Source organism: Chenopodium album, chromosome 25 (assembly GCF_948465745.1).
Source record: "Chenopodium album chromosome 25, dcCheAlbu1.1, whole genome shotgun sequence".
NCBI classification, from domain to species: Eukaryota; Viridiplantae; Streptophyta; class Magnoliopsida; order Caryophyllales; family Amaranthaceae; genus Chenopodium; species Chenopodium album.
The window spans coordinates 30,288,124-30,315,291 of NC_137858.1; the positions used below are offsets into that span (position 1 = coordinate 30,288,124).

Genomic DNA, 27,168 nt, shown 5'->3' on the forward strand with positions numbered 1-27,168 from the left:
CGTTAAAAGGGGCAGGTTCATCTGTAGTCTACTAGTCTATACTACATTCTGATTCCTCCCACTTGACCAAGGTTGTAAAATCAAATTTGGATTCATAATAGTAGTATTAAACTATTAGGCCTTGTTCTCTTACGTTGAAATTCAATTCAGTTCGGCTCAGCTTCTAATTTTCTTCTCTTATAAAATATTCATTTGAGTTATGTTCAGTTTAACTCAATTCAGTTTAGTTTAGTTCAATTCAACTTAGTTCAGTCAATGAGAACAGGCCCGGAGTTTGGTTCACAAAGGCCCTGTTTAATTTGCTTTAAAAAAAAAAAGGGTTTTTCTCATTAGTAGCAATTATAGTAGCAAAATTTTTGTCAAATTCTCTTAAATAGCATTAGTTTTACAATTATTCTCAGTATAACTTTATTTTATCAAATATGATATACGGAGTATTAGCCTAAAATACACTAACCATGGTTATGTAATAATACATTTACTAAACTACCCTCATTCAATTTATTGAATTATACCTACAATAAACAAAACCCTCATCACTTCACTGATGAAAAACGTTCAGGCGTGTTCGGTAAAATATAGCTGTAAAGGTAGCTGTAGCTGTGGAGGCAGCTGTTAGCTGTGTAGGTAGCTGTTAGCTGTCAGCTGTGAAGTTAAATAATTTAGATAAGAGTGTTCGGTAAAGTAGCGGTTGACTAGCTGTTATGTATAAAAATCAATATTTTATTTTTGAAACTATAGATTAAATTTTCAACAGCTATCTCTAATTCCAAAAGCTAATCTTTCTAACTTTTCATAAAAGCTACCTCTACCACTAAAAGCTACCCTAACCACTACTTTGCCAAACACTCACATCAATATCAATCAATCAATATATATATTAAAACCCATGGCAAAACATGCTATTTTGCCATGTGTCACCGATTTTGCCATTTGGCGCCACATCATATCAGCCCATAAATGATCGTAAAACTCCATGCATTAATAGTATTAATGTTTAGTTTAATTAATTGAAAAACTCTTCATGTGCATAACTCCCTATTTAAATTTCCTTTTGAATGTAACTCCTAAATAATTGCACAATAATAAAAATTGTAAGAAATTAAAAATTATTCCATTTTTGTGCATTAATTAATAAAATTGTAATTATAGAATAAACGAGTTGATTTATATATACATATATTACAATTGTGATTGTTGAGTAATATTTTTTTGTGCATTACTAAGTACGTAGTGTATATATTGACATCAAATTTATAGATTTGATTTATCAATTTTTTTAACAACAAATTAATTGATTTATCATGTACCCTATATTTATTAATGCAAAAAAAATTATTTTTATAGTCAAATCAGCTCATAAAAACAAAAAAATTACTTAAACTATCACCTTTTTTAATTTTAAAAAAAATAATTATAAACCACTTAAACTCTTAGTGACAAAAAAGCCAAAAAATATATATTTTGATTAAAGTAATAAATTTTATAATGACCCGGGGCATCGCCCGGGCCAATAACTAGTTTTTTGTTAAGTAGTGATTTGACTTGATCAGACCACTAAAAGCTACCTAAAAGCTACTCAAAAGCTAGCGCCGAACACGCCCTACCACTTGTTCGATCGCTCAAACTCAAGTGCAATTATCAAAATTCATCACCTCAACCATCTCAATCTGCAAAAAAGGCCTAATTTCAACAATTACAAGGTAATTCCTTCTTCCTAAATTTCAAACAAAAAACAAACTTTCTGCATTAGATTCTCATGGGTGCCCTGTTTTATGTATGAACTAATGTTGATGAAGTATGGGTTGTTTTTTATGTATTAAGGATTAATTAAATTTTGTTTTTTTGTTTTGTTGTTGTGCGTTGATTGTATTATCAAGTATGAGTGCATGGTTATTGAATTGAATATATGTATCTGTGCGTTTATCAATTCAATTTTTTTTTTTTTTTTTGTTTTTTCTATCTTAATGATTGTATATTTGAAATTACCAATTCGTTTGAGTATTTCGAATTATATTGAATTCATCTAGTTGGCCAGGTAATTTGTATTTCGTATTAAATAAGGTTGCCCATGATCAATGGAGATTTGATATTTAGTTGTGCCAACCTTTTGGCTATTGCTTGCAAGTTGCAGCCTAATTAAGTAATTATATACTTCGTATAAGCTTTTATAGTTCTAATAAAGCTCCCTGATCGTAGTGGACTTACAAAAGGTAGTATGCTTGTATTTTTTTTTTTTTTTTTTTTTTTTTGAGGGAACACTTGCGGGATTTCATTAAAAGAGGTCAATTTCCGCCAAAGCTAAGAGGCTTTGTGGGAAAGGACCCAAGCACAAAAATTCATTACAACCTCTAGAGTCCCACCGAGCAACGTGGTGAGCTAGAGTATTACCCGCTCGCATAACATGAGACACAGAAAAACCAACAAAAAATTGAGAGAGAGAACAAATATCATCCACAATCATACACAACGGGTTAAAACCCCCTGCATTCTTCTTGATACCATTGACAATGTTCGATGCGTCACTCTCCAATTGCACATTTGAGTAGCCCGGGCGAAGAGCCACTTGCAGCCCATACCTACACGCTGCAGCTTCAGCAAGATCTGGAGTCAAACCAGGTTGCTCCTGCCTAACAGCCGCAGCAACCACCCTTCCCATATCATCACGCAACACCACTCCAAACCCAGTCACGCTACCCACATATGCATCACAATTAATCTTTATCGTACCAGCACAAGGAAGCTGCCACGAGTTCACAGAGGGGGTGTTATGTGTATTTTGCCCCATAAACACCCTAGACGCATACATCCCATACTCATGTACTGACTTTGACAAATTTGCCGCCACACTCACAGTGCACACATTATCTTGCTCAAAGATAATTTTGTTCCGACACCACCAGGCTGCCCACATAAGAGTAGACATTGATAGCAGCTCCTCACTTGATACCTTCGATGCTAGCCACACCAAACGAGACCCAAAACACAAAGAAGGAGCCTGTGAGATAAGGGAATTAAAACTACTAGCTGCCCATATATCCAAAGCCGCCTTACACTCAAATGTAGCGTGGATAATTGACTCATCCCCGTTCTCACAAATCGAACAACATTTATCTTCTATCATGTGACGATAGTGAAGTCGTTGTCGCACTGCCAGAAACCCCTTACACGCCCTCCACAAGAAATGGGTGAGCTTGGGAGGTCCTTTCATATTCCAAATAATCTTCCACACCTCGTCAGTTGATTGCGCCAAAGACGGTCCTTGCTTACCAAGCCAATACGCTGACCGAACACTAAAGACACCAGTTTTCGAGGGCCACCAAAACATCACGTCCCTTAGGGACCTATAGGATAAAGGAATTAAAAGGATTGCAGCTTGATCAGTAGCACAAAAATTTTCTTGAATCACATCCAATCGCCAAGACCGACTCACATGGTCAATTAAGTCCGACACTCTCAATTCCATGTTACTATGAGGCAACGGAGTAGGCACACAAAAACTAGAATTTCCCGGCAACCAAGCACTATCCCAAACCGAAATATCACAACCACTACCTACTCTCCATTTCAATCCCTCGAGGAGCAAAGATTTTGCCCCCCAAATACTCCTCCAAGAATAACTAGGATCATACCCTCTATTCGCCTCTAACACATCACCATTTTTAAAATATCTTGCTTTTAAAATAGAGTGTAGAAGAGTACCATGGTTGTGGTGGAGTCTCCAACATTGTTTCGCCAACAAAGCTTGGTTGAAAACCCGTAAGTCACGAAACCCCATACCCCCTTGCTTTTTCGGTTTGCATAGGTCCTCCCATTTTTGCCAATGTAGCTTCTTTGCTTCCTCCGTAGAACCCCACCAAAATCGAGCAAGTAATCTGTGAATGTCATCAATAATTCCATCCGGAATTTTGAAATACTCATCATATAAGTCGGAATTGCTTGGACTACTGCTTTGATCAAAACCTCCTTGCCCGGTTGAGCCAACAATTTCTCCTTCCATCCCTGCAATTTATTCCATATCCTCTCCTTGATGCCAGCAAATATTGCCCTCTTAGATCTCCCAATAACTGTCGGTAACCCAAGGTACTTCTCATGTCTAGCAACCTCACGAACCCCCAGAGTTCCAATAATTTCATTCTGCCGATTAGGACACACTTTTTTGCTAAACGCAACTTCAGTTTTATCAAGATTGACTTTTTAGCCCGAAGCTCTTTCATATTGGCTAATAATATTAGCTAATACCGAGCATTCTTGAATACTTGCCCTAGCAAAAAGTATACTATCATCAGCAAAAAACAAATGAGACACTCGAGGAGCCCCCTTACATATCTTAGCCCCATGAATACGATTTTCCTTAGCCGCCTTCCCGATCAGAGTAGAAAAAGCATCAGCACACAATAGGAACAAGTATGGAGAAATAGGGTCCCCCTGCCTAAGCCCCCTAGTAGGATTCACCGAACCTGAGATTTTCCCATTAATTTTGAAAGCAAAATTCACACTCTGCAAACAACTCATGATTCTACCAATCCACGCATTCGAGAATCCCATCTTGTCCATTACCCTTTCCAAGAACCCCCATTCCACCCGATCATAGGCCTTACTCATATCCAACTTCATGGCAATGCTACCCTCCTTACCTTCCCCACCACGCTTCATAGAGTGAAAATTTTCAAAAGCAACAAGCGCGTTATCAGAAATGAGGCGCCCCGGGATGAACGCACTCTGATTAGGAGAGATTACCTTGTCAAGAAACCCCTTTAATTTATTAGCCATTGTCTTCGAAACAATCTTATAAATCACATTACAACAGCTAATAGGCCTGAATTCCGAAACCTGCTTGGGGGACATACATTTCGGAATAAGAACAACACAAGTTTTATTTACATCCTGACAGGCTAAAGTCGTATCACCTAATCAAAAATAATTACCTAAGTCCTCTAACTAATGCAGATAGGGAAGTAGGGTCGAATCCACAGGGAAACAAGTCTTTCTATTTCTAATTAATTATTATAATCTAAATTATCAGGGTAACCAATGTTGTTGTAATTAAAGATTATACTACGAAGAATATGAGTGGGGAAAATAAAGTAGGGAGAAATCAAATATTAAAAGGCCTAGGGCATAGGTCCACCAATAAACAATATTCCAGGGTAAAACATAATAATCAATCATCAATGCATCAATTAACCAGATTATAAAGGGCTTTCGCTACGTATTACAATCACAGAATTAATCTACCGGTATTAAATCTCATCTCTCGAATCTCGACTTAACCATTTATAGATTAACCCGCCTATTGAAACTAGAGCTAAACATCAATTCTCATCTCTCGAATCTCGAATCAATATTGTCAAACTCATGCATAAAAGATCAGGCCTAATCTAGTCACAGAGCATTAAATCAATCAATAGGAAATTAATTAAACATTGATAATTAACAACAATAAATTACCCCTTCATATTATTCATGGATCCCCACAAACCCTAGAAAGAGAACTACTCACGCATAATTAAATCTAAACTAATCAAAGCAATAAAAGAAGACATGATAGAAGAAAGAAAATAAATAACTGAGATTAAACCAAGAGTTGTAGAGAGAGAAAACAAGAGAAAAAATAATACTAAGAGTTTAATTAAGGGAGAGAGAGAAAAGTTAGAGAGAGAAAGAAGTAAACTAAAACTAATTAATTAAAAGCTACCTAAAACTAAGCTAATAACTACCTAAAGGAAGAAAAACTAGAAAAGCATCCCCCTGACACGATAGTACCAGGTAGTATTTATAGAGCCTTCATTATAAATCCTAAACAAACTATAATTCCCCACCGCCTAAAGAAAAGCATCAGATTTTATATCAAAACCCAATACCACAAAACTGATGATATAAGTGGCCTAATAAAACAAATTGCAGCAGCCCAAATGCGCCTCATCTGGAGTTGGGCTGCCTGATATGGCCTTGTTGCTTGTTTGGATCAGTTAACTGCTTCCGAACGTTGGGCTCCTTCCTCTTGAACTTTTGGGTCGGACTTGAGCCTTGTTGACTCGAGTCCAAGTTCTCACTTATTTTGGCTTGTATTTTCTGTTAGAACTTTGTACCTCTTTTACTTAATAAAGCCCTTAATCGCCAAACTAATAAAATACAATCAAACTCTAATATCTTTGTAGTGGCTCAATATGCTCGGGAATTGTCATAATTTTGCAAATTCCTACAAAATAATACCAACTCTACAAAAACACTAGAAAACGCATATTAGTAATAAAAATAGCTCCGCAGAGCTCAAATAAGCACAAATATGACCGTGGGACGGAGGATAAAAATATATATAAAATAGACTCATCAAACTCCCCCAAGCCAAACCTTTGCTTGTCCCTAAGCAAAGCAATGAATAAATAAATCAATACTTCACCCTAAATACAATTAAAATCAATAAATATAATTCAAGGTAAATCCGACAAATAAGTATCAAAGTCAACCAATCAAATCCATCTAACTACCAATCTTCCCTAATAATTGTCAAATAGAGCAAACCACAAGAGCATATAGAATTCTTGACTAGTGCTCACACACTCAACTCTCATTTTTGTGGCGAGTAAAAGATGTACTCGATCGCTCTCCGTCCCAACCCCGTTATGAACAATGCCCTCCCAAACTCACAACACTCGTGTGTATAAAAAGACATACACTCAACCTAATAGTCGACTCGGAATTTGTCAAGTCATAACTTGCATTGATAAGCAACACTTTCACATCCACACAACTCTATGCATAAGGTCGGAAGGTCTTTAGAGCTTGTAATGTAAGGCTAGGGTAAAGGGTAGGATATATTTGGGAAAATGTGAGAGAAAAGCTATGCTTAAAGGGAGCAAAATCCTAATAAAACCAAGGTCAAAAATAAATAATGACCAATAAATCTCCAACATACTCAACTCCACCAAAAATTCACCAAATACAACTCCAATCATAATAAACAAAATCACCATCACTTACAATTTCACTCATAAAAATATAATAATGTAAAACTCGAGTGAAACAAACTCTAAACTATCAAACATGAATTTTTCATTGAAACTCAATTTTTTTCCTTTTCTTTTGATAAACCTTCACTTAGATAATTTGAACATGAAACACTTTTTTTTCTTTTTGCTCTTTTTTTTCATTTTTTTTTCTTTTTTTCTAGAAGTTCACTTTTTTTTTTTATTTTCTCACTTCTTTTTTTTTTTTTCTTTGAACTTCTTTTTTTTTTCTTTTTCCATCACACTTTTATTTCTTTTCAAATATATACACAATAAAACTCATCAAAACAAAAATATGATCAAGAACAAATAACTTCTCAAACCCACCCAAATTGTGCAAATAATGTGCATACTACAAACTCCCTCACCCCACTCACTAATAGCTCCCCCAAGCCAAGCTTGGGACTAGTAACCAATGGGGCAAACATGGCTTGTAATGTGGCTAAAAACAATAAAAGGGCACAAGCAACAACATGGGTAGCAAGAAGGGAACAAATGTATCTAAATAAATCTGAAGGCTACCTAAAAGAACAAATGCCTTCGTCCTCCACATGTGCATAATATTGAGTCATGAAACACTACTCATAGTTGCAAATCAATACTCAAATTCATTGACATACCAGGAACTAACACACATTCCTAACCAAATCAACTAGTCAAGCACTATATTCACAAGTAGTTGGACAAAATTGACGCATGTTAAGGTTCCAAGGCAATCAAACATCAAATCATGATCAACTAATCCACAATATCTATCATCACACACCAAGAATAAAAACAATTTCGAAAAATTTTAATCAAGGGGCACAGGAAGCATGATTCATAATTCATTGGAATAAAACTAACCTAAGAAAGCAATAAAATCTATACTAAGAAAGAAAAGAAACTAAACTAAAAAAAAAAAAAAAAAGAGAGAGAGTGAAAGATATACCATACGAACACGAGAACCTCCCCCAAGCTAAATTAGACAATGTCCTCATTGTCTTAAAGGGAAGTTAGTAGTCAAGGTGACTACTCATCATCATCACCACAATAATGTCACCAAATCCTCGAAGATTTCAATGCATCTCTTTGGAACAAATTTGGGCAAGAATGAAACAAAGTGTTAGTAGGAAAACAAGTCTAAATTTGAGTCAGGTGCACTATTCTGATCATAACTTTTGATCTATAAATCATAAATCAGTGATTTTAATTGCATTAGAAAGTAGACTTGAAGAGCTTTCCAACGATAGGTCACACGCCAAAATCGGATAAGAAACACAAAAGTTATGGCCTGTTGAAATTGACGAATTTTGCTGACACGTACGCGCGCCCGATCGAATACGAGTGCAATTCAGCTTATTCTTCTCCTTTTAAATCAGCCTTCTGGATCAAAATCTACACAAAAATAAACTCCCACAAGCATAAGATACACTCTCCTTATCTCTCTAAAATAAAAAACGAAAACACACAACAAAAAGAAAAGACTAAACTAAAAAAAAACAATAAAATACGGGTTGCCTCCCGCAAAGCGCTAGTTTATCAAGGTCCCGCTCGACCATACTCTTTCTCTCAATCGGAAGAATTCAATGCCTTGAGTAACTTATCAAACGCTCCTGCAAACATTTCATTAGGCACTAGATAGGGCTTAATTGCAAGCACATTAATCCCTACAAAGAAAAAGTTAGGAGCACATAAAGAGAACTCAAGGTAATAGGAAAAATCAAAAGAAAGAGATGAAAATACACCACAACCTTTTACTTCCTCCGAAAAAAATTTAGAATTAATAGAACGAACATGGAGGTAGTCATTGTCTTTATCATCCAATAATGATTTGAATATTTTACCCTCATGAATAACCTCATCATCAACAAAGGAATTTTCAACCACCGTTTCTACAACTAATGATTTTTCAATCACCGATTCGTCAACCAATGATTTTTCAACCACAAATTCTATAACGGGTTCTTCATCCTCAATAACATTCGTATTATTATAGTGTCCATAGACTTTTTCATCAAGAGCCTTCCAATAACTTTCATTAGCAACTAATCGTTTTCGAATATGATCATATGTTAATGGAAAGACTCTAAAATCATCAGGAGCACGCACAAAAAACTCACTATAAGGGCATTCAGGATTTTCATGACAAAGACGTTGACAACAACAGTAGTCAGGTGCTGCATATAAATCATATAATTCTTGTAATGACGTAAGCATGAATATTTTCAACTCATAAGGAATATAAGGGGGAAAAAAATAATTTAGACTCTAATAACAACTAGAAATAAAAATAAAACCGTTTCCCCGGCAACGGCGCCAAATTTTGACAGGCTAAAGTCGTATCACCTAATCAAAAATAATTACCTAAGTCCTCTAACTAATGCAGATAGGGAAGTAGGGTCGAATCCACAGGGAAACAAGTCTTTCTATTTCTAATTAATTATTATAATCTAAATTATCAGGGTAACCAATGTTGTTGTAATTAAAGATTATACTACGAAGAATATGAGTGGGGAAAATAAAGTAGGGAGAAATCAAATATTAAAAGGCCTAGGGCATAGGTCCACCAATAAACAATATTCCAGGGTAAAACATAATAATCAATCATCAATGCATCAATTAACCAGATTATAAAGGGCTTTCGCTACGTATTACAATCACAGAATTAATCTACCGGTATTAAATCTCATCTCTCGAATCTCGACTTAACCATTTATAGATTAACCCGCCTATTGAAACTAGAGCTAAACATCAATTCTCATCTCTCGAATCTCGAATCAATATTGTCAAACTCATGCATAAAAGATCAGGCCTAATCTAGTCACAGAGCATTAAATCAATCAATAGGAAATTAATTAAACATTGATAATTAACAACAATAAATTACCCCTTCATATTATTCATGGATCCCCACAAACCCTAGAAAGAGAACTACTCACGCATAATTAAATCTAAACTAATCAAAGCAATAAAAGAAGACATGATAGAAGAAAGAAAATAAATAACTGAGATTAAACCAAGAGTTGTAGAGAGAGAAAACAAGAGAAAAAATAATACTAAGAGTTTAATTAAGGGAGAGAGAGAAAAGTTAGAGAGAGAAAGAAGTAAACTAAAACTAATTAATTAAAAGCTACCTAAAACTAAGCTAATAACTACCTAAAGGAAGAAAAACTAGAAAAGCATCCCCCTGACACGATAGTACCAGGTAGTATTTATAGAGCCTTCATTATAAATCCTAAACAAACTATAATTCCCCACCGCCTAAAGAAAAGCATCAGATTTTATATCAAAACCCAATACCACAAAACTGATGATATAAGTGGCCTAATAAAACAAATTGCAGCAGCCCAAATGCGCCTCATCTGGAGTTGGGCTGCCTGATATGGCCTTGTTGCTTGTTTGGATCAGTTAACTGCTTCCGAACGTTGGGCTCCTTCCTCTTGAACTTTTGGGTCGGACTTGAGCCTTGTTGACTCGAGTCCAAGTTCTCACTTATTTTGGCTTGTATTTTCTGTTAGAACTTTGTACCTCTTTTACTTAATAAAGCCCTTAATCGCCAAACTAATAAAATACAATCAAACTCTAATATCTTTGTAGTGGCTCAATATGCTCGGGAATTGTCATAATTTTGCAAATTCCTACAAAATAATACCAACTCTACAAAAACACTAGAAAACGCATATTAGTAATAAAAATAGCTCCGCAGAGCTCAAATAAGCACAAATATGACCGTGGGACGGAGGATAAAAATATATATAAAATAGACTCATCAAACTCCCCCAAGCCAAACCTTTGCTTGTCCCTAAGCAAAGCAATGAATAAATAAATCAATACTTCACCCTAAATACAATTAAAATCAATAAATATAATTCAAGGTAAATCCGACAAATAAGTATCAAAGTCAACCAATCAAATCCATCTAACTACCAATCTTCCCTAATAATTGTCAAATAGAGCAAACCACAAGAGCATATAGAATTCTTGACTAGTGCTCACACACTCAACTCTCATTTTTGTGGCGAGTAAAAGATGTACTCGATCGCTCTCCGTCCCAACCCCGTTATGAACAATGCCCTCCCAAACTCACAACACTCGTGTGTATAAAAAGACATACACTCAACCTAATAGTCGACTCGGAATTTGTCAAGTCATAACTTGCATTGATAAGCAACACTTTCACATCCACACAACTCTATGCATAAGGTCGGAAGGTCTTTAGAGCTTGTAATGTAAGGCTAGGGTAAAGGGTAGGATATATTTGGGAAAATGTGAGAGAAAAGCTATGCTTAAAGGGAGCAAAATCCTAATAAAACCAAGGTCAAAAATAAATAATGACCAATAAATCTCCAACATACTCAACTCCACCAAAAATTCACCAAATACAACTCCAATCATAATAAACAAAATCACCATCACTTACAATTTCACTCATAAAAATATAATAATGTAAAACTCGAGTGAAACAAACTCTAAACTATCAAACATGAATTTTTCATTGAAACTCAATTTTTTTCCTTTTCTTTTGATAAACCTTCACTTAGATAATTTGAACATGAAACACTTTTTTTTCTTTTTGCTCTTTTTTTTCATTTTTTTTTCTTTTTTTCTAGAAGTTCACTTTTTTTTTTTTATTTTCTCACTTCTTTTTTTTTTTCTTTGAACTTCTTTTTTTTTTTCTTTTTCCATCACACTTTTATTTCTTTTCAAATATATACACAATAAAACTCATCAAAACAAAAATATGATCAAGAACAAATAACTTCTCAAACCCACCCAAATTGTGCAAATAATGTGCATACTACAAACTCCCTCACCCCACTCACTAATAGCTCCCCCAAGCCAAGCTTGGGACTAGTAACCAATGGGGCAAACATGGCTTGTAATGTGGCTAAAAACAATAAAAGGGCACAAGCAACAACATGGGTAGCAAGAAGGGAACAAATGTATCTAAATAAATCTGAAGGCTACCTAAAAGAACAAATGCCTTCGTCCTCCACATGTGCATAATATTGAGTCATGAAACACTACTCATAGTTGCAAATCAATACTCAAATTCATTGACATACCAGGAACTAACACACATTCCTAACCAAATCAACTAGTCAAGCACTATATTCACAAGTAGTTGGACAAAATTGACGCATGTTAAGGTTCCAAGGCAATCAAACATCAAATCATGATCAACTAATCCACAATATCTATCATCACACACCAAGAATAAAAACAATTTCGAAAAATTTTAATCAAGGGGCACAGGAAGCATGATTCATAATTCATTGGAATAAAACTAACCTAAGAAAGCAATAAAATCTATACTAAGAAAGAAAAGAAACTAAACTAAAAAAAAAAAAAAAAAAGAGAGAGAGTGAAAGATATACCATACGAACACGAGAACCTCCCCCAAGCTAAATTAGACAATGTCCTCATTGTCTTAAAGGGAAGTTAGTAGTCAAGGTGACTACTCATCATCATCACCACAATAATGTCACCAAATCCTCGAAGATTTCAATGCATCTCTTTGGAACAAATTTGGGCAAGAATGAAACAAAGTGTTAGTAGGAAAACAAGTCTAAATTTGAGTCAGGTGCACTATTCTGATCATAACTTTTGATCTATAAATCATAAATCAGTGATTTTAATTGCATTAGAAAGTAGACTTGAAGAGCTTTCCAACGATAGGTCACACGCCAAAATCGGATAAGAAACGCAAAAGTTATGGCCTGTTGAAATTGACGAATTTTGCTGACACGTACGCGCGCCCGATCGAATACGAGTGCAATTCAGCTTATTCTTCTCCTTTTAAATCAGCCTTCTGGATCAAAATCTACACAAAAATAAACTCCCACAAGCATAAGATACACTCTCCTTATCTCTCTAAAATAAAAAACGAAAACACACAACAAAAAGAAAAGACTAAACTAAAAAAAAACAATAAAATACGGGTTGCCTCCCGCAAAGCGCTAGTTTATCAAGGTCCCGCTCGACCATACTCTTTCTCTCAATCGGAAGAATTCAATGCCTTGAGTAACTTATCAAACGCTCCTGCAAACATTTCATTAGGCACTAGATAGGGCTTAATTGCAAGCACATTAATCCCTACAAAGAAAAAGTTAGGAGCACATAAAGAGAACTCAAGGTAATAGGAAAAATCAAAAGAAAGAGATGAAAATACACCACAACCTTTTACTTCCTCCGAAAAAAATTTAGAATTAATAGAACGAACATGGAGGTAGTCATTGTCTTTATCATCCAATAATGATTTGAATATTTTACCCTCATGAATAACCTCATCATCAACAAAGGAATTTTCAACCACCGTTTCTACAACTAATGATTTTTCAATCACCGATTCGTCAACCAATGATTTTTCAACCACAAATTCTATAACGGGTTCTTCATCCTCAATAACATTCGTATTATTATAGTGTCCATAGACTTTTTCATCAAGAGCCTTCCAATAACTTTCATTAGCAACTAATCGTTTTCGAATATGATCATATGTTAATGGAAAGACTCTAAAATCATCAGGAGCACGCACAAAAAACTCACTATAAGGGCATTCAGGATTTTCATGACAAAGACGTTGACAACAACAGTAGTCAGGTGCTGCATATAAATCATATAATTCTTGTAATGACGTAAGCATGAATATTTTCAACTCATAAGGAATATAAGGGGGAAAAAAATAATTTAGACTCTAATAACAACTAGAAATAAAAATAAAACCGTTTCCCCGGCAACGGCGCCAAATTTTGACAGGCTAAAGTCGTATCACCTAATCAAAAATAATTACCTAAGTCCTCTAACTAATGCAGATAGGGAAGTAGGGTCGAATCCACAGGGAAACAAGTCTTTCTATTTCTAATTAATTATTATAATCTAAATTATCAGGGTAACCAATGTTGTTGTAATTAAAGATTATACTACGAAGAATATGAGTGGGGAAAATAAAGTAGGGAGAAATCAAATATTAAAAGGCCTAGGGCATAGGTCCACCAATAAACAATATTCCAGGGTAAAACATAATAATCAATCATCAATGCATCAATTAACCAGATTATAAAGGGCTTTCGCTACGTATTACAATCACAGAATTAATCTACCGGTATTAAATCTCATCTCTCGAATCTCGACTTAACCATTTATAGATTAACCCGCCTATTGAAACTAGAGCTAAACATCAATTCTCATCTCTCGAATCTCGAATCAATATTGTCAAACTCATGCATAAAAGATCAGGCCTAATCTAGTCACAGAGCATTAAATCAATCAATAGGAAATTAATTAAACATTGATAATTAACAACAATAAATTACCCCTTCATATTATTCATGGATCCCCACAAACCCTAGAAAGAGAACTACTCACGCATAATTAAATCTAAACTAATCAAAGCAATAAAAGAAGACATGATAGAAGAAAGAAAATAAATAACTGAGATTAAACCAAGAGTTGTAGAGAGAGAAAACAAGAGAAAAAATAATACTAAGAGTTTAATTAAGGGAGAGAGAGAAAAGTTAGAGAGAGAAAGAAGTAAACTAAAACTAATTAATTAAAAGCTACCTAAAACTAAGCTAATAACTACCTAAAGGAAGAAAAACTAGAAAAGCATCCCCCTGACACGATAGTACCAGGTAGTATTTATAGAGCCTTCATTATAAATCCTAAACAAACTATAATTCCCCACCGCCTAAAGAAAAGCATCAGATTTTATATCAAAACCCAATACCACAAAACTGATGATATAAGTGGCCTAATAAAACAAATTGCAGCAGCCCAAATGCGCCTCATCTGGAGTTGGGCTGCCTGATATGGCCTTGTTGCTTGTTTGGATCAGTTAACTGCTTCCGAACGTTGGGCTCCTTCCTCTTGAACTTTTGGGTCGGACTTGAGCCTTGTTGACTCGAGTCCAAGTTCTCACTTATTTTGGCTTGTATTTTCTGTTAGAACTTTGTACCTCTTTTACTTAATAAAGCCCTTAATCGCCGAACTAATAAAATACGATCAAGCTCTAATATCTTTGTAGTGGCTCAATATGCTCGGGAATTGTCATAATTTTGCAAATTCCTACAAAATAATACCAACTCTACAAAAATACTAGAAAACGTATATTAGTAATAAAAATAGCTCCGCAGAGCTCAAATAAGCACAAATATGACCGTGGGACGGAGGATAAAAATATATATAAAATAGACTCATCACATCCCTCAAATCCACATCACCTCTCCACCAACTTTTCACAAAAGCAATAATATCAGGACCAACAATATGCCAGAATTTTTTAAAAAATAGAGCGTGCATACCGTCCGGCCCCGGGGCCTTATTAGGGTGCATCTGAAAAAGGGCAGATTTTATTTCTTCTCCTGTCGGCTCACAATCAAGTATAGCATCCATGTCATCAGTGATCACATTTTCTATCCCTTCTAGCGCATCCTGGAACCCAGTAGGAGAGCTAGTAGCAAAAAGGTTCTCGAAATAAGCAGAAATCAGACGTTCAAGATCAACCCGTTGCTCAAACCATTCTCCATTCTCACCCTTTAAGCCGACAATTCTATTCTGAGCTTTCCTCTGACTGGCTTTCTGATGAAAATATTTTGTATTTTTATCCCCATCACGAAGCTCGTTCACCCTGGCCCTAGCATGCCAATACGACTCTTCCAATTTTTGCAAAGATTCGAGCTCTACACACAAAGCATTACACATCTCAAGCTTCACACCATCCATAGAGCCCTTTTTTAACTCACGCATCTTCTTCTCAACGGCTTTGATTTTTTTCTTCACCACCCCGAAAGTGAGATTTGCCCACGACCCTAAGGCCTCACTACACACGGCCAGCCGCTGCATGATATTCAGCCCCTCACCTGCGCTCCATCCTTCCTCAACCACCGTCCCACAATTCTCGTTAGAGAGCCATAGAGATTCGAACTTAAAAGCGCTACCACTATAAGAGTCCACACATTGCTTCACAGTAGATAAAACGATAGGTGCATGGTCCGAGTTGGACTTTATAATTGGCATATTAAGAACCTCAAAATCCGGGAACAAAAGACACCACTCTTCATCCGCAAGAAATCTGTCCAACCTTTCTCTAACAAAAGTCTCTATATTCTTGCCCCTTTCCCAAGTGAAAATACTACCCTTGTAACCAAGATCACGAAGAGAGCATGTATCAATAGCACCCCGAAAAGCATCCATCAACCTCTCACTCCTTGTCACACCCCCTTCTTTCTCCGACAAGCTAGTTATTTCATTAAAATCACCAAACATAACACAAGGCAAATTGCATTCTGTTTTAAGAGCCGACATAAGGGACCAAGTCATATGTTTATTAGCTTGTTCCGGCCATCCATAAATACCAATCGCTCTCCATTTTGCACAATTATTATCATCAAGAATATCAATAGCAAAATGATGCACAGAGTAAGAGACAACTTTCACATTCACATCTTTCCACCACATACCCATTCCCCCCGAGTTACCCGTACTACTAATACAAACACCATTCGAATAGCCACATTTATTTTTAATTTTATTAAGTCTTTTGTCATCAATCATAGATTCCATAACAAAAACTATATTTGGCCTATCTCTCCAACATAAATCTTGGAAAGCCCTACCTGTCCACGAGTTGCCAATCCCGTGGCAGTTCCAGCTTAAGATTTTCATGGCTTTTAGAGGGCTTGGATCCCCAAGACCCTCTACTTTGAAAGTGGAAATATTAGAGTCACTAGTCAAGACACCAACCTTCAGCTTTTTCTCCAAATTATTGCGAGTATCCATCTGGCCCTCATCAAACATTGCATCTGCCACCCTCTTCTTGGAAATAACCACATTGTCATAGCCTTCTGATGTGTCCATAGCCGTTGCCCCACTAGTTGATTGCTTCCTTCTAACACACTTTTTGCTCTTGTCCCCGTGCACCAGGTTCACCGCCTTTGTCAAAGAGACACCATCAGCATTATTGTCACCAAAATTAGATGTAACAGTCCCCTGTTGGCCAGGAACAACAGTAGGAATCGGACTCAACTCATCACACACAGAGACAACTCTCAACACCAACTCAGATCGCCCCTCAACCGCCACGGCTTTAAGCTTAGCAGCCCGTACCTTAGGAGAACTCATACCACAGTCATTCGGAGAAGAAAATAAGAGCTTTCTGGCAGCACTCGGAGGCCCTAGACGAATTGCTCTAGGGTCATTGTAATCAAATTTTTGCACTCTTCCTCGAATAGTCATATTGTCTAGCCATTTTTTCTCCTTCTCCCTTTCAATAAGGGCAGCTCGAGATCGCTGAAGAGGGGAGACAACCATGAATGGCCCATATTGGAAAACAATCGGAGAGTCACCGACCCTACCCTCTTTCGCTTCACAATCCTTATCATTGTGGCCAATTCTACCACAATAATAACAAAAATCACCTAACCTCTCGTACTTGAAGCCAACCCATTTAGACGAGTGGGCATCGACAGCAACTTTTATCCCCCTACGAAGAGGTTTTGTAATGTCGATCATCACTTTAATTCTCAAAAATTCCTCCCGCCCAAGCAGATCAAAGTCATCCACCTCCATACATTCACCAATACAATCACCCACCTCACGAGCAAATTGCTTGTTACGCTTTCCAAAAGGCACATCAAGAAGGCGAATCCAGAAAGGGCAGGTCGTAAATTCCACATCTGACGGTTGTTCATTAGCCATATCCTCCTTCAACAGCAATATTTGATTATCAAACACCCAAGGTCTACCCTCCATCACCTTATTCTTGTCATCAACATTAAAGAACTGGAAAACGAAAAGATTAGTGTCGATCATCCGCACCGCAACATTATCATCAATTCTCCATAGGTTTTTCAGGACCCTCTTCATGGCTTCAAAATTGAAAGTTTTCTTTGTCAAAAGTTTCCCCACCAGAGACAGGGCTAATTTTGAACCCTCACCCTCCTCAGCCGCAACATCCCCCGAACCCCTAAGAACCATGCTTTCCTCCTCCGTAAGTTTCAACCTTTCCCACTCCCTCACCAATTGATCATCCATAGTCACAGAGAATTGCAAAATCGAGATCACTGAAAGAATCGCAGTAGAAAATAGAGTAGAATTGTGTAGCAAATCAAGAGAAAAAGGCAACCCTAGCAGGGACTCTCGCACTCGCACTCACACCCTACTCGAGAGACTTACAGGTAGTATGCTTGTATCATTCAATAAATTGAATGACAGTAGTTTAGTAAATGTATTATTATATAACCATGGTCCATGGTTAGTGTAGTTTAGGCTAATATATCATATTTGATAAAATAAAGCTATACTAGGGAATAATTGTAAAACTAATGCTATTTAAGAGAATTTGACAAAAAATTTGCTACCTCAAAGAATTTACAAACCTTTATTGCTACCAATGAGAAAAATCCAAAAAAATATAAGGTTAAATAAGTTCAGTTTTGACAAAATTAATTTCAATTCAGTAAAACTAATTTAAATTCAGCAAAAGTATTACCACCGTTTCATATTATTTGCAACGATTAGACATTTTTTTATTCTGTACTTTATGTCAAATCGTTGCAAATGATATGAAACAGAGGTAGTAATTTCATTTCAGTAAAAATAATTTGAGTTCAGCAAAATTAAGGTGAGGTGAACGGAGCCAAAGTGGTCTAAGTTTGAAATTAGGAATGAAATTAGGGTGGTATGGGGTTGGAACTTGATTCTTGATAACGCATGGACATTTATATCCCGAAAAATGTTTTTTTTTTTTTTTTGAAATTTGCCCTTATTGGATTTCAAAAGCCTTAAAATTCTCTCTTGAATCCCCTAAATTAACTATGTGTAAATAAAAATTTGTGTTTATTATAATATTTAAAGCCATCTTTACTCCTTTTCTTTTTGTTTTTTTCTACTTCGAATTTAAAAAATATATAATATAAAAGGATTTTTTTTTGAAGAGAATAATATAAAAGGATTTTAAATTAATTTTAATGTATATGTGGTACAAAATCTACAAAATATGTATTTGTATAATGTTGTTTTTTCTGAATTTTATGTAATGTCTTGTTTAATTTATTTAATTTTATCTCAATAAGTACTTCAAATTTAGACATTTATATTTATAGAACTCTATTTTTTTTTACCGTTCTTTTGCTAAATCAAAGTAGCTCTACTAAAGCTTTGAACATTGCACAACTGCAACATCCAACAGAATTATCGCATAAATGCAAATAAATATAATAAAGTATCACTCAAACAGGCATAGGGTATAAAAGGCTACCGATTACAATTCTTCTCAAAGGGCTAGTCATATCGCGCGCGCTGGAATTCCTAGTAAAAATTAAATATGAAATTATGGACATGTTCCCTTTACCTTACAATGAGATAGAAATATGAATGTAACCATTAGGTTTAATGTGAGAGAGAGAAATTTAATATTATTGTAACACCCCAATAATTCTCTCTTTAAACCTGTGAGGACCCTGAACAATATTCAAGAGAATTACTGGCGTGCTACCGCCACGTGTTCAAACGTTAAGGCTTTATCAGAAAATAGCAGCGGAAAAACTAAATCAGTTATAAATAAGTTTCAAAACCAACTAATGAAACCAAATTAAGTCATACAACTTGGAACCATTAAGGCCCTTATTCAAAACCCAATAAAAGTAGTAAGTGATTAAATTCAATGTTCAAATAAATTCAAACCCAAAAGAAATAGTGTCGAATAAAATCGAATTAATATAAATTCAAACTTGCAAAAGAAATAAAATGCAAACAACCAACTCTCTACTCAAGATCCCACAACCCTGATGAATGCTGCATGTGTAAGAACCTGTGGTAATTCTGCTCCCCAATATTACAAGTGTAAAAATTGGATCGTCACAGGGTCATTGAAAGGCGAAGGCCATGACCAAAGAAAGACACACAAAGCACGCAATCAGCAAAGCTGAGTACATACAAGCTGCAAAATAAATTAAGAAATCCATAACATGCTACTAATAATCAATCATCATGCATCATTAAATTATAGACTCAACACACGACTCAACTATTTATATTACTAAGACTCCATTAATTAATAATAGGTAAATCATTATTTTTATTCATTGGATTACGCAATAGACAAGGTTGTCCAACCCATGCTCCATTTGGAACATCAATAAAAGAAAAACCCCATGCCTCCTTTCGGAAACATCAATAAACATCCAACGACCACGGGCGCGACTCCGTGACCGTAGTTAGTATGAGATCTCACCTAACTCCTAGTTTTGAAAACTATTTGAAATAAGAGACTCGTAGATCAGACGGCCTCGAGAAAAGTACACGGCTAATACCCCATGTACCCCAACCCCTGATTGTCATTACTCTAGAAGTGCACCAATCCAGAGTTTTATTGCCCATCCATCTTGCACTTTACGTGATTTACAGGTTTAGACTTGGTGATGACTCATATGCATAACAATACAATCAATCCAATATCAATTCAATCAAAAACAACTTTTCAATTTCAATTCTTGATTTATTAGTGGCAAGCAACATTTATTATTTATTCCTTTACTACCTCGGTGTATAAACACCTTGAGTGCATAAGGCACCCCAAAACCTCAACCTCGTCTTAGAAGACTTAAATTCTTCCTTTACTCATCCTGCTTGCATAATCATGAATGAGTAATAAATTAATCATTACACCAATCATATACCTTTGCCTCTAAGCGCACCTTGCATAATCAGAGCACAAATAATACTTGCAATATAAAATAGTGCACGTCATACGAAATTCACAATGTATAACCAAACAATTTAACTTAGTCATCCCTATACATGATACTAAGTTCTCGATCCGTCGTCCTTAAACATGCACCTAAAAGAAAGGTTTCGTAACTTGTACGTACCTTGAGCAAACGAATTAGTATGCCACTTTACTAACTAGAAATCACCTTCAATAAACTCCTCTCCTAAGCCAAATAATAACATCTCAATCAATACTCAATCAATCAAATTTACAGCAATACTAACTTACTTTAAAACCTTCAAAATCCAAATCAAACAACACTTTAAAACCTTCCCTTTAGTTAAAATTAAAGGCTTATATATAGTTCTTTAAATTTTTCTTCATAAAAACCTTAAAATACACTCTTATACATGAAATTACAGCAAGTTCAAAGTCTAATAAAAATCTGAAAATTATATAAAAACCCCTAAAAATCTCCCTTTTTAATGGGTGATTAAACCCTCTTTATAAAACATCAAAAGTAGTACTTAGAAACTATTTTCAACACTTAAAACTTCAGTAAAAACATATATTTATGCTTAATTAACTTTAAACATAATTAATTTTATTAATCAAACTCAAGGATAATATTTTAAGTATAAAAAAACTTCGTTAAAATCAAAAACTGCCCGAAAATCATATTTAGAGTCTGAATTTGGCCACGAGAGGGTGGTGCTCACTACCAAAGGTAGTGAGTCTTTCTTAAAACGTTGTTTCCACATGGAAAACACTACTTTTTCATCAAAATCGGATGAGTTCAGAATCTGATCGGGATTAAGACGGGATTAATATTAACGAACGAAAATCTAAAAATTAAAACACGAATCTATGTGTTCAAAATAATCTGGAATTAAGTTAAACTAATCAGTATTTATAATCACCAAAATTTCAAAACATCATTACTATAAAAGCCCTAAATCAATTGTTCATAAAAACCCTAAAATCATGATTTTCAATAAATTGAAACCCTAGGTTTATAATTCATAAAATATGAAATTTATAACATAAATATAATCTGAAATTTATAATCTTTATACCATTAAAATATAATTTGATACTAAAAATATAATCTTTATACTAAAATCAAAACCCAAAACAATTAAATTAACATTAAGCAAAATAATGAAACAAAGGAGGATGAAAATAAGACTAACCTTTTTGTGTGGGAAATTTTTGGAGATTCATGGGGTATTTATAGGAGAGAATTATTGTAGGGTAAAAAGAAAGATTGAGCCTCATAAAAATAATGGGTCGATTAAGTAAACAAATGGGTTAGGCTTGTGTGATTGGACATAAATTGTAGAATAAAGGTGCATAAAATAATTTGTTCACATAATTTTCGACCCAGATTAATAATTTGAAACTTTTGAAATTAAATTATGAAAAATAACAAATAAATATTATAAATAAAATAAATTTTCATTTATAAAATATTTAAAAATACGGGGGATTACAATTACAATCATATAAGGCCTTGTTCACTTCATCTTAAAAATACTATTAAGTAAAAATAATTTCAGTTCAATAAAAATAATTTTACTATAGCAAAAATAATTTCAATTCAGTAAAATAAGTTCAGTTTAGTAAAAATAATTCCGATTCAGTAAAAATCATTAGTAACTTCAAAGAAAAAATATAACAAAGAATCAGTAAAAATAATTTTAGTTCAGTAAAGTTACTTTTAGTTCAATAAAAAAATAATTAAAGTGCAAAATTAATTTCAATTCAATAAAAATAGTTAAGTTCAGCAAAAATAAGGTGAAGTGAACAAAGCCTAACTAATTAATACTCCTTACGTTCCACAATAGTGTTCTTGTTTGGGGATCTTTTGACTTTTGAATTTTCCTCAACCTATAAGAACAAATATATTTGATTCGTCTTGAGTACATTATTAATATCTATTTTTTATAATTTTTGCTAGTATGAGATTAAAGATTTACAATAACTTGCATCAATTTACATAAACATGAACATCATTATGATATGGAGGGAGTATATACATCTAAACTTTTAGCCAAGCTATCAGACAATGATATTATTGGTGTTCCTACTTTTCACAAAGTGTCACGCTACATAGGCAATAATTAATTATTAGTATGACACGTAGAATTTATTTAAATAAAATTTTGTAAAATACAAACTTGGATTTTTTATTAGGATAAAAAAAGTTGGATAAATATACATAGATTTTATAGAATAAAAAAAAAATTAGTTAAGAGTTTTATTTTAATAAAAATTGGATAGATTTTTAGGATTAATTTGTTGATTTAGTGTTTTATAAGTATTAGAGAACTCTTATGAATAGTGTTTGGACAATTATACCCTTTAAAATGTTTATTTACTTATTTTCCCTTATTAATGTTAATTGCCACCTATTTCAAACTCTTAAGAATAGTGTGCGAACATTTATATATGTGGAATGCTAAATACCGCCGTCCATTTTTATCATAACCGCCATCATTTCAAGCAAACCGACAAATTTGCCCTTAGTAACTTTTTTTTTCTCATTTTCTTTCTCTAATCAACAACAACCATCTCAACCACCACCTTCTACATCGGACAACCACAACGACGGTAAAAGTCGACGATAAATGGATAGTGATCGTGGTGGCTCGACGGAGAATGAACCGGCGCCACCGTCACGTTTAGAACAGGTATGACTTTTTCTCCGGTTGTTGTGATTCGAAATATTGATCGGAGAAACCGACTGACGACGTAAACCAGAGACCAAAACTGGTTAACCGATGCGGTAACCGGGTTTTTGTCTCCGATTTTTGTCACGGTAACCGGATTTGGCCTCCGGTTACCGTGCATAACCGTTGGTGGATATCACGGTAACCGGATTTGATCTCCGGTTACCGTCCACGGTTACCGGATTTGATCTCCGGTTACCGTGGATGGTAACCGGATTTGCCCTCCGGTTGATCATGGTAACCGGAGGTGAAATCCGGTAACGGTCCACGGCAACCGGAGATCAAATCCGGTTACCATGGATTCCGGTTGACCATTTTTTTTAATTATTGTTATTTTTTTAATTATTGTTATTAATATTAAATAATTAATGTTATTATTAATTAAAAAAATAATTATTTGTATCAGGCGTCATTATCGGACTACGGCGGTGATGGTGTTGATTATAGTCCGCGTTTTCAGACTAGAGAAGTGTTCCCGACCTATGCAGCTCTTGATTAGGCAAGAGAGATTGCCACTCCATTAGGATTTTTTTTAACAAATTCATCGTATAAGAAACAGAGAAACGGGCTTCCAATTAATTATATGAAATGTGATCGAGGGGAGAGGAACAGAGGGGAAAATCGGGATAGAGAAAATGCTATACGCAAGAACACGAAGAGTAAGGGTTGTAAATGTACGTTTCAAATCTCGGCTCGATGTTTGAGGGACATGGAAGGATGGGTCCTTATATCAAGAATGGGTTTAAAAGGCATGCATAACCATCCGCTCATGGTATATCAAGAGGGTCACCGACAAGTTAGTGGTCTTAGTCCAGCTGCAAAAGCACTTGTTATCGACATGAGTTCTGCTGCAGCCAAGCCCCGTCACATTATGGCAGCCGTGAAAGAGAAGTTCCCGAACGAGAACCCTAACAAGAGACATATCTACAATGTGAGAAGTCGTATACGGCTAGATGCTTGTGAAGGTCGAGATGTTGCCCACCAATTTGTTCACTTAGCAAATGAGCACAAGTATGTCACTTGGATAAATGTCGACCCGGGTACCCGTGCTATCACCCATGCTTTTTTGGCCCACCCAGAGATGGCCAATATGCTACGTACATATCCACATGTCATTGGGATGGATTATACTTACAAGACGAACAGATAACATGCCATTCTTTGAGCTCGTTAGTGTCACGCCTACAAACCAAAACTTTCTGATCGAATATGCTATATTGAAGAGTGAAACTTATGATAGCTACAAGTGGGTTTTGGAGAGAATAAAGTTGTACATTGGATATGAGGTGGCTTCAAAAGTTTTTGTAACTGATTGTGAGTTGGGGTTAATGAAGGCATTGAAAGAGGTCTTCCCCGATTGCGCGCATTTACTATGCGGGTGGCATATTAACAAGGATGTGTTGGCAAGGGCGCACTATTTGTGTGGGAAGGATATGGTGATGGCTGAGAGATTTCGAAATGGTAGATGGAGAAGAGGAATGTGTTCGACCACTGTTGCCGAGTATGAGTTAGAGTTGCAAGTTATGAAAGCGACATGGGGAGCATCGAACCCACCACTAGTGAAATACGTTGAGGAGCAATGGTTGGTCCACAAGGAGAAATTTGTACATTGTTGGATGAATTTGGTTATGCATTTCGGCAACGTCAACACATGTAGAGTAGAGAGCCAACATTCCGCGCTTAAACAATGGTTCGATAGTTCTACGGGAGCGTTAGACACTATCTTCCGCCGTGTGCATAGCAACATTGAGGGTATGCTGATCTAGATTCGTCACCAATTAGAGGACTCAAGACGGCGAATGGGTTCGCAGCACAACGTCATTCCTTCACTTCACCTTGACGGCATTTTATCATTTCGAGGTCTTGATATTTTACAAGGAGAGTTAAGGAGGATGAGAGAGTTATCTGATGACGTGTTTGATAGGTAAGGGTGTGCGTTGCTGACGACGCATGGTCTCCCATGTGCGTGCACCATGTGGACAGCAATTTGTGCTGGCACTGGGTTGTATTTGGATCAGGTCTATCCATTTTGGAAGACCTTAGTGATCGGGGATGGCGTTGATATTCCTGTTTTTGCTGAGGAGTTAGAGCAGGATGCATCCTTGTTTAGGTCTTTGGTGGATGAGGTCTTAGATCGTGATCCGAGCTTTGTGCAGGGTGTCAGCCGAGTCCTATTTGAGGAGCTACACCCAGATAAGACAGATTTTACGGATCCAGAGATCAACGAGAATACAAGGGGTCGGCCACCGACAGGCCAATGGTCTACGTCTACTAGGCGTAATCGTAGCGGATTTGAGCATATTTTGGGTTCTCATGGCCGTCGAGGTGGGTGTAGGGGTGGTCGTCGTGGTGGTCGTAGACCACCCATTTTTACACCTTTAGGTTCATTGTTATTCCTTTTGCTATTGTTGTTGTTGTTGTTATTTTTTTCTAAATTTGTCCTAACTTGTAGGGAATGATTTGAACTTGGAGGAATTTGCATATTTGGACAAAATTCCAGCCTTCATGCTTCCGTTCTTACAAGGGTGGAGTGATCCGCTTGGTGATGGAAACTGCGGATTTTGATGTGTTGCTGATTTCTTCATAGGTAACCAGAATGAATGGATGTTAGCTCGACGTTCGATTGCAAATGAGGTTGCTGCTCACCGCGACATTTATTCTCAAGTATACACTGCTGGAGAGTTAGATGGAGCAATACACCGTATCACATGGACTGGAGGGAGATGCGGCATGGACCATTGGATGATTGCTATTGATGACTTGTTTCCGGTTGCCAACTTCTATAATGCCGCTGTTATGTGTTTTGGTATTGGTAGGGACGGTCGTAGTGTCTACCCATGCCTCACTGTACTACCTTGGACTGCTCCATCAACTGCCACTGGTCCGTATAGGGAGTTTTGCATACTATCATTAGGGTGGCATTTCGTGCGATTGGAGTTCGAAGATAATTTCCCGGTTCCTCCTATTGCTACTCCTTGGTTCCGTATACGTGATGATACCGTTATAGGTTGGGAGGACCGATATCAAGATAGGCGTGCTACATGGCAAAATCTATCTGGTAGTGAATGATGTTAATAGGATATGTATTGTTTTCCTACTACTTAGTTCGAAATACTATTATAATAACATTTGAAACATGACATTGAATCTAATAATTGTTTGCTCCAAATCTAATAACACTTAGAATATTAAAACTCTTAAAATTACATCAAACCACCAAATCTAATAACACTTAGAATACTAAAACCAAATCTATTAATATAATAAAACATATCAATCTTCTAACATGGCATTCCACTCCATGATTGCTTCCTGCACCTCGATCACCGTGGGGGTGATGTTGCCTCCCTGCTCAGCTATGAACTTGCGCAATGCAGACATGAATCTTTGCACCCACTACAGAAATGAAAGTAAAAATTTAATTGAGTCAAATTTAATTAAGATAATTGAATAAACGAAGGTAATGAAATTAATTAATAAAAATTAAATAAATGAAATTAAATACTTAAATAAACTTACGTAATCCACGTTTGTCCTATCGGGTCGAGGTGGTGGGCGAAGCACTTCATCAGTACTCATAAGACATGGATGTGAGTACGTATAGAACCAATCCAAGTAATCATCTAAACAAGTAGGCTCCTCGTCCAACAACGGCAAATAATCCGATAAGGGTATACAATAAGACCCAGAGTGAAATCTGTCCCAGAACTGAGGTGCACTTGCGGAGCTAACC

At 35.8% G+C, this 27,168-nt stretch overlaps 3 protein-coding genes across 3 annotated transcripts; 2 read left to right on the plus strand and 1 right to left on the minus strand.

Annotated features, from left to right (window-relative positions):
• Positions 1 to 12,796: 12,796 nt before the first annotated feature.
• LOC145613946 (uncharacterized) lies at positions 12,797 to 16,658 on the minus strand. Its single transcript, XM_081668979.1, has 2 exons — positions 15,296 to 16,658; positions 12,797 to 12,816 (listed from the first exon to the last, which is right to left on the minus strand). The coding sequence occupies exons 1-2, from the start codon at positions 16,656 to 16,658 to the stop codon at positions 12,797 to 12,799; spliced, it is 1,383 nt and encodes a 460-aa protein (XP_081525105.1).
• Positions 16,659 to 24,018: 7,360 nt separating this feature from the next.
• LOC145613947 (uncharacterized) lies at positions 24,019 to 24,585 on the plus strand. Its single transcript, XM_081668980.1, has one exon. It carries the CDS (start codon positions 24,019 to 24,021, stop codon positions 24,583 to 24,585), a length of 567 nt encoding a protein of 188 aa, XP_081525106.1.
• An 823-nt stretch (positions 24,586 to 25,408) lies between these two features.
• On the plus strand, positions 25,409 to 26,504 carry LOC145613948 (uncharacterized). The gene is made up of 3 exons (XM_081668981.1): positions 25,409 to 25,817; positions 25,888 to 25,977; positions 26,023 to 26,504. The coding sequence occupies exons 1-3, from the start codon at positions 25,409 to 25,411 to the stop codon at positions 26,502 to 26,504; spliced, it is 981 nt and encodes a 326-aa protein (XP_081525107.1).
• The last annotated feature ends 664 nt before the right edge of the window (positions 26,505 to 27,168 follow it).